At 43.2% G+C, this 15,112-nt stretch overlaps 1 protein-coding gene and 1 pseudogene across 1 annotated transcript; both read right to left on the reverse strand.

The window, feature by feature from the left end:
* Positions 1-598: 598 nt before the first annotated feature.
* Positions 599-10,250, reverse strand: LOC123446649 (annotated as a pseudogene).
* Positions 10,251-11,367: 1,117 nt separating this feature from the next.
* Positions 11,368-11,949, reverse strand: LOC123450627 (60S ribosomal protein L5, mitochondrial-like). Its single transcript, XM_045127784.1, has one exon. The coding sequence runs from the start codon at positions 11,938-11,940 to the stop codon at positions 11,368-11,370; it is 573 nt and encodes a 190-aa protein (XP_044983719.1). The 5' UTR covers positions 11,941-11,949.
* Between the last annotated feature and the right edge of the window lie 3,163 nt (positions 11,950-15,112).

Consider the following 15,112-nt stretch of genomic DNA (forward strand, 5'->3'; position numbering starts at 1 on the left):
TTGCAATTGCAAAGTGGTGGAAAAAATTTGTATTTCGGTCACCATGTCGTAGCCAATTGGCTCCGCCCCGCTGGAGCCATGCTACTTCTTCTTGTTCAGACAGGTTCTCGAGCAGCAGTCAAATTGACTTCCCCTGCTTGAGCGTAATGCCCGCCCCTGGTGTGGCAGAAAAAGCCTCGTTTTCTATTCCTTTTAAAGCTGCTGATGCGAGCTACCGAACAAAAAAGATTAGTACAAGAGGCCACAACTAGCACTAGCTTTTGTGATTGCTTCTTTCTACCTTTCTCACTCCGGTAATTGCTCCTTCTCCAAAATATCACTACAGACAAGATGAGCTAATAGAAAAAGTTAGGGCAACAGATGATAGCGACTCGCCAGACTCGAACTGGCATAGGCGGATCGGATCAAACGAAATTAACCTTTCTTCCATCAACAGCAATCGCTTTGATTTCGCAGTTCAAGAGGATGGCGGGGGCAACCTCTCTACATCTGCGGGCCGGTAGGCCATTCAACTAACTCTTCAAATGAAGAACTGATTACTCCACATCTATGAACCTATCATTCCCCACCCTTGCCCATTATTTCTTTTTGTATCACGCTAGGACTTTGCCTCTTTTTTTGAGGCAAAATATGGAAGTAGAATCTCCTCTCTTTTAGAGGTGTCTTCCAAATCCAATTTAAGATCCATGAGGTCTTTTAGAGAGCCGCTGCTATTTCCATTAAATTCTAGGATCTCGTCGATCCTATGCGCAAAAGCAAGGTGTGAGCCCGCGACCCCTCGATCGCTCTCAGAGTCAATCGGCCCAAACCGGGTTATGAGCTCAACGAAAAAGAAAGGATTTTTGGAAATTGCCTGCAAAACCGCCTTGCGAGCGTTAGCGTCAGCGTCAGCGCCATTTCCCGATGGATATTTTTGTTGGGGAACGTCGCATGGGAAACAAAAATTTTCCTACGCGGACGAAGACCTATCATGGTGATGTCCATCTACGAGAGGGGATGAGTGATCTACGTACCCTTGTAGATCGTACAGCAGAAGCGTTAGTGAACGCGGTTGATGTAGTGGAACGTCCTCACGTCCCTCGATCCGCCCCGCGAACAATCCCGCGATCAGTCCCACGATCTAGTACAGAACGGACGGCACCTCCGCGTTCAGCACACGTACAGCTCGACGATGATCTCGGCCTTCTTGATCCAGCAAGAGAGACGTAGAGTTAGAAGAGTTCTCCGGCTGCGTGACGGTGCTCCGGAGGTTGGTGATGACCTTGTGTTTTTTCCTTCTCAAACCTTATGGGCCTTAGTGGGAACTTATTCCAGCCCACTAGGGGCTGGTTTATCTCTTCCCATAGCCCATGAGACCCCTTGGGGCGTGACACCCCTCCCGATGGTCCCCGGCACCCCTCCCGGCACTCCCGGTACACTACCGATGAGCCCGAAACTTTTCCGGTAATGCACGAAAACCTTCCGGTAACCAAATGAGGTCATCCTATATATCAATCTTCGTTTACGGACCATTCCGGAAACCCTCGTGGCGTCCGTGATCTCATCCGGGACTCCGAACAACATTCGGTAACCAACCATATAACTCAAATACGCATAAAACAACGTCGAACCTTAAGTGTGCAGACCCTGCGGGTTCGAGAACTATGTAGACATGACCCGAGAGACTCCTCGGTCAATATCCAATAGCGGGGACCTGGATGCCCATATTAGATCCTACATATTCTACGAAGATCTTATCGTTTGAACCTCAGTGCCAAGGATTCATATAATCCCGTATGTCATTCCCTTTGTCCTTCGGTATGTTACTTGCCCGAGATTCGATCGTCAGTATCCGCATACCTATTTCAATCTCGTTTACCGTCAATTCTCTTTACTCGTTCCGTAATACAAGATCTTGCAACTTACACTAAGTCACATTGCTTGCAAGGCTTGTGTGTGATGTTGTATTACCGAGTGGGCCCCGAGATACCTCTCCGTCACACGGAGTGACAAATCCAAGTGTCGATCCATACTAACTCAACGAACACCTTTGGAGATACCTGTAGAGCATCTTTATAGTCACCCAGTTACGTTGCGACGTTTGATACACACAAAGCATTCCTCCGGTGTCCGTGAGTTATATGATCTCATGGTCATAGGAACAAATACTTGACACGCAGAAAACAGTAGCAACAAAATGACACGATCAACATGCTACGTCTATTAGTTTGGGTCTAGTCCATCACATGATTCTCCTAATGATGTGATCCCGTTATCAAGTGACAACACTTGCCTATGGCCAGGAAACCTTGACCATCTTTGATCAACGAGCTAGTCAACTAGAGGCTTACTAGGGACAATGTTTTGTCTATGTATCCACACAAGTATTGTGTTTCCAATCAATACAATTATAGCATGGATAATAAACGATTATCATGAACTAAGAAATATAATAATAACTAATTTATTATTGCCTCTAGGGCATATTTCCAACAGTCTCCCACTTGCACTAGAGTCAATAATCTAGTTCACATCACCATGTGATTCCAACGAATCCAACACCCATATAGTTATGGGGTCTGATCACGTCTTGCTCGTGAGAGAGGTTTTAGTCAACGGTTCTGAAACTTTCAGATTCGTGCATTATTTACAAATCTTTATGTCATCTCATAGATGCTGCTACTACGTGCTATTCGGAAATGGTCCAAATATCTACTCTACTATACGAATCTGTTTCACTACTCATAGTTATCCGGATTAGTGTCAAAGCTTGCATTGACGTAACCCTTTACGACAAACTCTTTAACCACCTCCATAATCGAGAAAAATTCCTTAGTCCATTAGTTACTAAGGATAAATTTCGACCGCTGCTAGTGATTCAATCATGGATCACTCTCTGTACCTCTCAACATACTTTGAGTCAAGGCACACTTCAGGTGCGGTACACAGCATGGCATACTTTAGATTCTACGGCTAAGGCATAGAAGACGACCTTCGTCTATTCTCTTTATTCTGCCGTGGTCGGGTTTTGAGTCTTACTCAAATTCACACCTCACAATGCAACCAAGAACTCCTTCTTTGCTGGTCTAGTTTGAACTCTTTCAAAAACTTGTCAAGGCATGCATCTTGTTGAAACTTCTATTAAGCGCTTTCGATCTATCTCCATAGATCTTTGATGCTCAACGTTCAAGTAGCGTAATCCAGGTACTCCTTTGAAAACTTCTTTCAAACATCCTTGTACGCTTTACAGAAATTCTACATTACTTCTGATCCACAATATGTCAACCACATATACCTATCAGAAATTTTATAGTGCTCCCACTCACTTCTTTGGAAATACACGTTTCTCATAAACCTTGTACAACCCCAAAATTCTTTGATCATCTCATCAAAGTGTATATTCCAACTCCGAGATGCTTGCACCAGTCCATTGAAGGATCGCTGGAGCTTGCATACTTGCTAGTATCTTTAGGATCGACAAAACCTCCTGGTTGTATCACATACAATGTTTGCTCAAGGAAACCGTCGAGGAAACAATGTTTTGTCTTCCTATGTGCAATATTTCACAAATAATGCAACAACTACGAACATAATTCCAAGAGACTTTTAGTATCGCTATGAGTGAGAAAGTCTCATCATAGTCAACTGTTTGATCTTCTCGGAAACATCTTTGCGACAAGTCGAGCTTTTCTTAATAGTGACTTATCACCATCATCGTCTGTCTTCCTTTTAAAGATCCATCTTTACTCAATAGTCTTACTCCCATCAAGTAGTTCTTCCAAAGTCTACATTTTGTTTTCATACATGGATCCTCTCTCGGATTTCATGGCTTCCAGCCATTTGTCGGAATCCGGGCCCACCATTGCTTTCTCCATAACTCGTAGGTTCACTGTTGTTCAACAACATGACCTCCAAGACAGGGTTACCATACCACTCTATAGTAGTACGCGACCTTGTCGACCTACGAGGTTTTTAGTAACTTGATCCGAAGCTCAATGATCACCATCATCAGCTTCCACTTCAATTGGTGTAGGTGCCACAGGAACAACTTCCTGCGCCCTGCTACACACTGGTTGAAGTGATGGTTCAATAACCTCATCAAGTTCTACTACCCTCCCACTCAATTCTTTCGAGAGAAACCTTTCCTCGAGAAAGGATCCGTTTCTAGAAACAAACACTTTGCTTTCGGATCTGAGATAGGAGATGTACCCAACTGTTTTGGATATCCTATGAAGATGCATTTATCCGCCTTGGGTTCGAGCTTATCAGACTGAAACTTTTTCACAGAAGTGTCGAAGCCCCAAACTTTCAAGAAACGACAGTTTAGATTTCTCTAAACCTCAGTCTATACCGTGTCATCTCAACGGAAATACGCGGTGCCCTATTTAAAGTGAATGTGGTTGTCTTTAATGCATAACCCATAAACGATAGTGGTAATTCGATAAGAGACATCATAGTATGCACCATACCAAATAGTGTGTGGCTATGACGTCTAGACACATCATCACACTATGATGTTCCAGGTGGCATAAACTGCAAAACAATTTCCACATTGTCTTAACTGCGTACCAAAACTCGTAACTCAGATATTCATTTCTATGATCATATCGTAGACAGTTTATCCTCTTGTTACGACGAACTTCACTCCGAAACAGAATTGAACTTTTCAATATTTCAGACTTGTGATTCATTAAGTAAATACTCTAGTATCTACTCAAATCGTCATTGAAGTAAGAACATAATGATAACCACTGCGTGTCTTAGCACCCATTGGACTGCATACATCAAAATGTATCACTTCCAACAAGTTACTATCTTATTTCATCTCAATGAAAATAAGGCCTTGCTCATGTGGTATGATTTGCATGTCACTAGTGATTCAAAATCAAGTGAGTATAAAGATCCATCAGCATGGAGCTTCCTCATGCAATTTATACTAACATGACTCAAGCGGCAGTGCCACAAGTAAGTGGTACTATCATCATTACCTTGTATCTTTTGGCACCAATATTATGAACATGTGTAACACTACGATCGAGATTCAGTAAACCATTGAAGGTGATTATTCAAGAAAATAGAGTAACCATTATTCTCTTTAAATGAATAATCGTATTGCAATAAACACGATCCAATCATGTTCATGCTTAACGCAAGCACCAAATAACAATTATTTAGGTTTAACACCAATCCCGATGGTAGAGGGAGCGTGCGATGTTCGATCATATCAACCTTGGAAACACTTCCAACATGTATCGTCACCTCGCCTTTAGCTAGTCTCCGTTTATGTCGTAGCTTTCATTTCGTGTTACTAATCACTTAGCAACCGAACCGGTATCCAATACCCTCATGCTACTAGGAGTACTAGTAAAGTACACATCAACATCATGTATATTAAATATACTTCTTTCGACTTTTGCCAGCCTTCTTATCTACCAAGTATCTAGAGTTGCTCCGCCTCAGTGATTGTTTCCCTCATTACAGAAGCACTTAGTCTCAGGTTTGGGTTTAATCTTGGGTCTCTTCATTAGTGCAGCAACTGTTTTGCCGTTTCACGAAGTATCCCTTCTAGCCCTTGCCTTTCTTGAAACTTAGTGGTTTTACAAGCCATCAACTATTGATGCTCCTTCTTGATTTCTACTTTCGCAGTGTCAAACATCGCGAATCGCTCAAGGATCATTGTATCTATCCTTGATATGTTATATTTCATCACGAAGCTCTCACAGCTTGGTGGCAGTGACTTTGGAGAACCATCACTATCTCATCTGGAAGATTAACTCCCACTTGATTCAAGCGATTGTCGTACTCAGACAATCCGAGCACACGCTCAACGATTGAGCTTTTCTCCTTTACTTTGTGGAAAAAGAATCTTGTCGGAGGTTTCGTACCTCTTAACAAGGGCACAAGCATGAAATGACAATTTCATCTCTTTAGAACATCACTTATGTTCCGTGACGTTTCAAAACGTCTTCGGCGCCTTGCTTCTAAGCCATTAAGTATTTTGCACTGAACTATCGTGTAGTCATCAAAAACGTGTATGTCGGATGTTCACAACATCTACAGACGACGCTCGAGGTGCAGCACACCGAGTGGTGCATTAAGGACATAAGCCTTCTACGCAGCAACGAGGACAATCCTCGGTTTTACAGACTCGGTCTGCAAAGTTTTCTACTATCAACTTTCAACTAAATTTTCTCTAGGAACATATAAAAACAGTAGAGCTATAGCGCAAGCTACATCGTAATTCGCAAAGACCATTAGACTATGTTCATGACAATTAGTTCAATTAATCATATTACTAAAGAACTCCCACTCAAAAAGTACATCTCTCTAGTCATTTGAGTGGTACATGATCCAAATCCACTATCTCAAGTCCGATTATCACGTGAGTCGAGAATAGTTTCAGTGGTAAGCATCTCTATGCTAATCATATCAACTATACGATTCATGCTTGACCTTTCGGTCTCATGTGTTCCGAGGCCATGTCTGCACATGCTAGGCTCGTCAAGCTTAACCCGAGTGTTCCGCGTGCGCAACTGTTTTGCACCCGTTGTATGTGAACGTTGAGTCTATCACACCCGATCATCACGTAGTGTCTCGAAACGACGAACTGTAGCAACGGTGCACAGTCGGGGAGAACACAATTTCTTCTTGAAATTTTAGTGAGAGATCACCTCATAATGCTACCGTCGTTCTAAGCAAAATAAGGTGCATAAAAGGATTAACATCACATGCAATTTATAAGTGACATGATATGGCCATCATCACGTGCTTCTTGATCTCCATCACCAAAGCACCGGCACGATCTTCTTGTCACCGGCGTCACACCATGATCTCCATCAACGTGTCGCCATCGGGGTTGTCGTGCTACTCATGCTATTACTACTAAAGCTACGTCCTAGCAAAATAGTAAACGCATCTGCAAGCACAAACGTTAGTTATAAAGACAACCCTATGGCTCCTGCCGGTTGCCGTACCATCGACGTGCAAGTCGATATTATCTATTACAACATGATCATATCATACATCCAATATATCACATCACATCGTTGGCCATATCACATCACAAGCATACCGTGCAAAAACAAGTTAGACGTCCTCTAATTTTGTTGTTGCATGTTTTACGTGGTGACCATGGGTATCTAGTAGGATCGCATCTTACTTACGCAAACACCACAACGGAGATATATGAGTTGCTATTTAACCTCATCCAAGGACCTCCTCGGTCAAATCCGATTCAACTAACGTTGGAGAAACCGACACTTGCCAGTCATCTTTGAGCAACGGGGTTACTCGTAGCGATGAAACCAGTCTCTCGTAAGCGTACGAGTAATGTCGGTCCAAGCCGCTTCAATCCAACAATACCGCGGAATCAAGAAAAGACTAAGGAGGGCAGCAAAACGCACATCACCGCCCACAAAAACTTTTGTGTTCTACTCGAGAAGACATCTACGCATGAACCTAGCTCATGATGCCAGTGTTGGGAAACGTCGCATGGGAAACAAAAATTTTCCTACGCGCACGAAGACCTATCATGGTGATGTCCATCTACGAGAGGGGATGAGTGATCTACGTACCCTTGTAGATCGTACAGCAGAATCGTTAGTGAACGCGGTTGATGTAGTGGAACGTCCTCACGTCCCTCGATCCGCCCCGCGAACAATCCCGCGATCAGTCCCACGATCTAGTACCGAACGGACGGCACCTCCGCGTTCAGCACACGTACAGCTCGACGATGATCTTGGCCTTCTGGATCCAGCAAGAGAGACGGATAGGTAGAAGAGTTCTCCGGCAGCGTGACGGCGCTCCGGAGGTTGGTGATGACCTTGTCTCAGCAGGGCTCCGCCCGAGCTCCGCAGAAACGCGATCTAGAGGAAAAACCGTAGAGGTATGTGGTCGGGCTGCCGTGGAAAAGTCGTCTCAAATCAGCCCTAAAACCTCCGTATATATAGGTGGGAGGGAGGGGAGGAGGCAGCCTCAAAACCTAAAGGTTTGGCCGAAATTGGAGGTGGAGGAGTCCTACTCCAATCTTACTTGGAGTAGGATTCCACCTTCCCACTTGGAAACTCTTTCCACCTTGTGTTTTTTCCTTCTCAAACCTTATGGGCCTTAGTGGGAACTTATTCCAGCCCACTAGGGGCTGGTTTATCTCTTCCCATAGCCCATGAGACCCCTTGGGGCGTGACACCCCTCCCGATGGTCCCCGGCACCCCTCCCGGCACTCCCGGTACACTACCGATGAGCCCGAAACTTTTCCGGTAACGCACGAAAACCTTCCGGTAACCAAATGAGGTCATCCTATATATCAACCTTCGTTTCCGGACCATTCCGGAAATCCTCGTGGCGTCCGTGATCTCATCCGGGACTCCGAACAACATTCGGTAACCAACCATATAACTCAAATACGCATAAAACAACGTCGAACCTTAAGTGTGCAGACCCTGCGGGTTCGAGAACTATGTAGACATGACCCGAGAGACTCCTCGGTCAATATCCAATAGCGGGACCTGGATGCCCATATTGGATCCTACATATTCTACGAAGATCTTATCGTTTGAACCTTAGTGCCAAGGATTCATATAATCCCGTATGTCATTCCCTTTGTCCTTCGGTATGTTACTTGCCCGAGATTCGATCGTCAGTATCCGCATACCTATTTCAATCTCGTTTACCGGCAAGTCTCTTTACTCGTTCCGTAATACAAGATCCTGCAACTTACACTAAGTCACATTGCTTGCAAGGCTTGTGTGTGATGTTGTATTACCGAGTGGGCCCCGAGATACCTCTCCGTCACACGGAGTGACAAATCCCAGTGTCGATCCATACTAACTCAACGAACACCTTTGGAGATACCTGTAGAGCATCTTTATAGTCACCCAGTTACGTTGCGACGTTTGATACACACAACGCATTCCTCCGGTGTCCGTGAGTTATATGATCTCATGGTCATAGGAACAAATACTTGACACGCAGAAAACAGTAGCAACAAAATGACATGATCAACATGCTACGTCTATTAGTTTGGGTCTAGTCCATCACATGATTCTCCTAATGATGTGATCCCGTTATCAAGTGACAACACTTGCCTATGGCCAGGAAACCTTGACCATCTTTGATCAACGAGCTAGTCAACTAGAGGCTTACTAGGGACAATGTTTTGTCTATGTATCCACACAAGTATTGTGTTTCCAATCAATACAATTATAGCATGGATAATAAACGATTATCATGAACTAAGAAATATAATAATAACTAATTTATTATTGCCTCTAGGGCATATTTCCAACAATTTTTTGCGCATCTCCAATAGCGCCTTGGCCCTATTTTCTTCTTCGTCTATTAGGGAAGAAGAAGAGGTTGAGTAGTAGGCGGATCTCATCCCTGCGGACTTCCCCGTACTCAAAGTGACTCTGAGAGATTGTGTTTCTCTACTAATCGCATTCTATTCAAGAATCACTGTTTTCATGATCGAATGACGAAATAGATATACGAACTGTATAGGATCATTCGCTGGGATGGGATAAGTGATTCTTTTATAGGATTCCCATGGGATCGTAGAATCAACTAAGGATGGAATAGGTATTTGTGATCGATCAGCTTCCAGTATGACCGAAGACTTTCTATGTGCATTCAGAATAACCACACAATCAGGTTGTTGGTTCAACCCAAAATTGATCTTCTTCTTTCTTGAACGGAATTTTTTTTATTTGCAAAAGAATTGGTCAAAAACGCCCCGATCTTTTATTGAGAATCATCGAAACAATGAGAATTCACATTTCTTAAATAGCTTCTTAAATAGCTCGCCATTTCTTCCGTTATCTCAGAAATAAATAAATGATTGGTCTTTAAAAAGAAGGAACGGCCTTTTTGACGAATGGGAGATCCTATAAAATGAAGAGCGTTTCGTAAACAAATCAGTGTCTTGTCTGAATCGAGAATAGCAACTCCATTTCTTGAACCACGGATATAGACTTTGAAATGGTGATCAGCTACCCAACGGCCGAGATGTGCATTCGTACAATGTAATTTAGTACAGACTATCAAAAGCATTGTCATTTTGCGATTTGAGTTCCGGAGATACAGGTGGTAAGTGATGGGTAATGCGGGGGAACTTTAAGACGATATAGGATACCTAATATGGGAGTGGTTTAAGTGAGAGAAAAGCTCCCTTACCAAACCAACTGAGCTATTTGCCATGTTTTTGACAAATGACCTAACTTTGATGTGATGTGCCCGGCTAGCCCGGATCATTCTTAGAGCAGTCGAGGTTACCAGAATTTACGGCCTTCCATACAAGAACTGGCACTATTATAACTCGCTATGGGCCTCCTGCCTTCTCGAAAGAAACTGGCTTTTGAAGAAATTACTCTATTTTACGCATTTAGTTGAAGCGGATTCAAAGAGCTCTATCGAGCAAGGAAGGAGTATACTATACTGTAGCTGGATAAGCTAGATACCAAAACTTTGATAAAGATTGAGGCAACCCATTTGAGGAAGAACCGGACGGACCACTGTGGAGATGGCTAGAACAATCCTCAATGAGGCACTGCGCATGGTATCTTGCTTGGCTACCCTGGACACTCGTCTGGATATCCTTCCATGACAATTATGACCTTTAAAGGTATCCGGATAGTTACCAAATTCACCTGAACTTTCAGAGTTGGAACTGATTGGACATAGTAGTAGGTACCAAAACTCCACAGCAACATTACATTAACCAATATGTGGGCAGATCCTTCTGTCCAATTGAGAGTGCATTGGATATAGCAGAAGCTAGACAAGTGAACTCGCTTTGAACCAACTAAATGCAATTGTACGGGAATCAACTTCTCATTTATTGCCTTTTCAGTTGATGATCCACTTGGATATGCTCTTGTGGAGGACGTAATGATTATTCGTTCGCCGGAACCAGAAGTAAAAATTGTTGTGGATAGGGATCGTGTAAAAACATCTTTTGAGGAATGGGCCAGACCCGACCATTTCTCAAGAACACTAGCTAAGGGCCCTGATACTACCACTTGGATCTGGAACCTACATGCCGATGCTCACGATTTCGATAGTCATGCTGGTGATTTGGAGGAGATTTCTAGAAAAGTCTTTAGTGCTCATTTCGGGCAACTTTCCATTATCTTTCTTTGGTTGAGTTGCATGTACTTTCATGGTGCCCGTTTTTCCAATTATGAAGCATGGCTAAGTGATCCTACTGACATTGGACCCAGTGCTCAGGTAGTTCGGCCTATAGTAGCGCAAGAAATATTGAATGGTGAAGTAGGTGGGGGTTTCCGAGGAATCCAAATAACCTAAGGTTTTTTTAAGCTTTCGCGAGCATCTAGAATAACTAGTGAATTACAACTCTATTGTACTGCAATTGGTGCATTGATTTTTGCAGCGTTAATGCTTTTTGCTTGTTGGTTCCATTATCACAAAGCCGCTCCACAGTAGTAAAGTCTCATATTTTGTATTGGTTGAGGTGACAATAGTCACATTGAACCCTCGAATTTGCTCGAAGATCTCGAAACGATCTTCCAGTTCCGGGGAGAATTCGCAAAACTCCGTTTCCATAAAGAATTTGATGGATTTTTCCCGTATTTCAACCGGAGAATCTAACATAGACATTACTGTCAAGATTCTTACCAAAAAATGGTACATTCCATGCCCTCGGAGAACGCTTTGTCGTGCAAAGTCACTAACATATCCAGTGTCTTCTTCGGACCCCAAGAATGGATTGGATCGAAACGACTTTCCTGCTTGAAAATAGCGGCCCCTTTGTGTCTGTATGAATCTGTGACCGCACAAAATCTCCATAACCAATTTTCCAAATTGGATTCTAAAATCAGAGGCAGCTTTTGGTACTAATCTTATTTCAAACAATCCAGGAACTTCCATAACATTGGCGTGATTCAGTTTGAGCAACAGATCCTGACGTAATACATCTTCGTAATGAAAATGGAGTGGAAACATCATGGATTTTCCGCTTTTTTTGAGAATGAGCACTATGAACTATCCGCTTCAAAAAGGATAGTTGATCGAACCGAAACCAACGTCAAGTACGAGTTATTAAGCACCGAATCAAAAAATGTACTTCCTTTACGCTTGACGTAGGATTTACCTATTAATATGAAGTTCACTCTTCTGCTGACTTGAGTCTAGAAGGGAAGCGACTGATTTCCAATTCTTCTTTGCTAGCGCTTGACTCCTCTGGAATTCCATTAACAAGCTTAAAAGAAAGCCTTTTATTTGGTTTTTGAGATACTAGTTATTTATAGGTTAAGTTCGATATTTCACTCCGTGGGCCGGCTAATTAATTCAAGTAATTCCTGGAGGGGAATCAATCGAAGAGATTGCCTGCCCATGTTACAATTCCTTACTCAAAAGGACTAGAGTGCTAAGCTGCCTTCCTGGCACCACCACTATAATGAATGGCTCAAACAAATAGGAGATGAGAATATAATTGATCCTTTCTAGAATAGAATATAAAGAGAAGCTTGTTCTGCCCATCTATCTAGAGAATGAAAAGGAACTAATGCCACTGATAGGAAATACATAGACCGTACGCCCACTTACCACTCTACCACTTCAATTCAATGACGGACTTCACCGATACCGGTACCAAACCTAGCTTGAGAGAGATCGATCACAGGCATGTGGTGAACGATACCGAGAGAAAGAGCACTGAAATGAACTATATCGAGCACAAGTCTCACTCTACAAGTCAAGTTCGATGAGCTCTTAGCGGACGTGTCCCTACTATCTACTAAGTGTGTGCTAGGGAAAGAAAGCAAGCTGAGCAGTTCTCACTCTGCCTGGTGACCAAGAAAGCTTAAAGAATACCGTAAAGTGATCACTGAAACCTCATACCGATTCGCCACGTGAAAGCGGGGTTAAGGTAAGGCAGGAAAGACTGGCGCCGAAAGATATATATGTTTTGAAGAGAGAGATCCGCAGGCAAAAATATTGAAGGAAGGACTGGCTGAAGGAAGGAACAGACCGTAGCAAAAGCCGAAGAAGATGCGAATCAGGAAGAGGGAGACGAGTTCCAGTTGTTAGAAAGACCAGTGCCCGGAAAAGGAAGTCGGAAGGGGATCCGGATGTTCAGTGCTTAAAGAAAAAAGATAGGTGTTGCTCTGTTGTTTGCTTTGAGGTTTCCCCTAGTTGGGGAGACCGAGAAGAAAACCAGTAGAAGGCGATCCGAATTCTAGTGTTAAAAGAGATAGGTAGTAGTGAGGCGTCGGTACGTCAGCTGGAGAAGAATGCTTGCTTTTCGTATCACTGGTGTAGTGATTGACACGGTCTTCGCATATTGAACAACCTAAGAGTGGAAACACCTTAATCGCTTCTCCAAGCTTATCTATATATATTTATCGATGGAAGCGGAAGGAAAGGCTTAAAGAAGGTGACAAGAAGAGAAACTTATTAGTTCGTCGTAGCCAACTTATCATTCCAATGAGAGGTCGAAGTACGATAGAAGTTATTGATACCGATTTAGGCGAGCAGCATAGCCTGGCAGAGCCAGAGGAAGAAGTCCGTCTTGTTAGCGAGTTAGCGAGTAGTTTCCTTTAGATGATTTCCGCGAGCATACTAGCTTTTCACGAACGCAGAGGAGAAAGAAAACCAACAACCAATAGGGTGAGGCAACTAACTACCAATCCTTTTATTGAATAGCCGCGGCGTGGGTAAACATAAAGAAGCCACAGAAGAAATCAAGCCAAAGGCTTCTCACTTTCTAAAGTAGTAAAAAGTGGATCCCCGCTTCGAGGCACTTGGCGTAGATCTTTGAAAATCGTCAATCGGGTGAGCCAGCTAATATTGAGGGAGGCCAGGTCTACATACGTAATATCAAGTTGCTCTAGTAGCGTGTCTTTCGTACGGAAAGATGTGTGTTTTTATCCAAGCAAGGGAATAGAATAGGTAACAACCCCCCCTCACATCAAGCCTGTACGCTAGCTACCAACATATACTATGGAGTCCATGGCTACCTCCGCGGATGGAAGACCGTAGATTTTTCACTTTCGCTGAAGAGTTCGACTCTGACTGAAAGGACTTGACACATTGCCAAGGCGATTTTACTAGCCAGCTGTGGGATGGAGATCTGCGGTAAACGAGCGATAGCCTCTAAAGAGTGCCGAAATAGGATTGGTTCCTTTTTCTAAAGATTCGAGACTGGTGAACGTATTGCATAATTTAAAGAAGCCCTTTTCATTAGAGGGAGGGAGCCCTTCCTACCTTTCTTTATTTAAGTGCTAGTGTCAAATGAGACAGTTGCCCGCCTTGGAGGGGTTGTAGCGAAAGCTCCGAAGTCCACTTCTTTACCAACTTGAATTCATAAGGAGACCAAACTCTATTCATGCTCAAGTGAACCACGGGTGATGATATTCCGCTGTTCTGAAATCAAATGGGAAACGGATGGCGCTTGAGTTTTTTTTATCTCAGCATGAGAAACTATTCCTCCTATCTTTTGCTACTGGCAGCTTTAGGTTACTGTGAGCTCTTGACTTCCTCTGGGTTATTGTGTTCTATCGAATCTTACCTTTTCTCAAGAGTTGAAAAAGTTGCCAGTTTTGAAAGGAAGGGATATGATACTTCAACTCACGGGTATAGAATACATGATATGGGCCTTCCACATGTATCTTTCCCGTATGCTAACTTGTCGTCATCCGCCTTGTGTTTAAAACCTAACTGTTCTGATGATCGAGTTGGATTGCTGTCTTCCTCAATGCGCCGTTGAGGGAGTGAAAGGGAACGTAGTTCAATAAAAAGGCTAATCTGGTTGAGTTGAAAGGCTAAGATCTTAGAACGATCATCTTAGGTTACTGGGTCGTAGACCCAGCTATTGAGCAATGGTTGAGGTAATATGGCTTAAGACTTCTGCTTTCCCTGCAGTATTTTCTTAGAATCCAAAAATGTCATCCATGTTTTACTTCTTTCTTACCCTAATGCACATTTCTCACCTACTCTTATAGACTAGGGGTCTCTGGCCCTGCTCAGTCGTATTTTGTGAGACAGTTCAGGGGAGGATTGCTTGCTCAGCTATCTATCTCTTGCACAAAAGCATTCAGTGAAATCAACCTACTGTTTGTTATGCCGTATGGGGTTGTTATACCACCGAGAGACAATCTGTTGCCAGAATAATGTGACC

The sequence above is a fragment of the Hordeum vulgare genome, chromosome 4H, assembly GCF_904849725.1.
Source record: "Hordeum vulgare subsp. vulgare chromosome 4H, MorexV3_pseudomolecules_assembly, whole genome shotgun sequence".
Taxonomy (NCBI): domain Eukaryota; kingdom Viridiplantae; phylum Streptophyta; class Magnoliopsida; order Poales; family Poaceae; genus Hordeum; species Hordeum vulgare.

Excerpts from the sequence above, each read along its gene's own strand:
- LOC123450627 (XM_045127784.1), bottom strand. The coding sequence starts at position 11,940 with ATGATGTTTCCACTCCATTTTCATTACGAAGATGTATTACGTCAGGAT.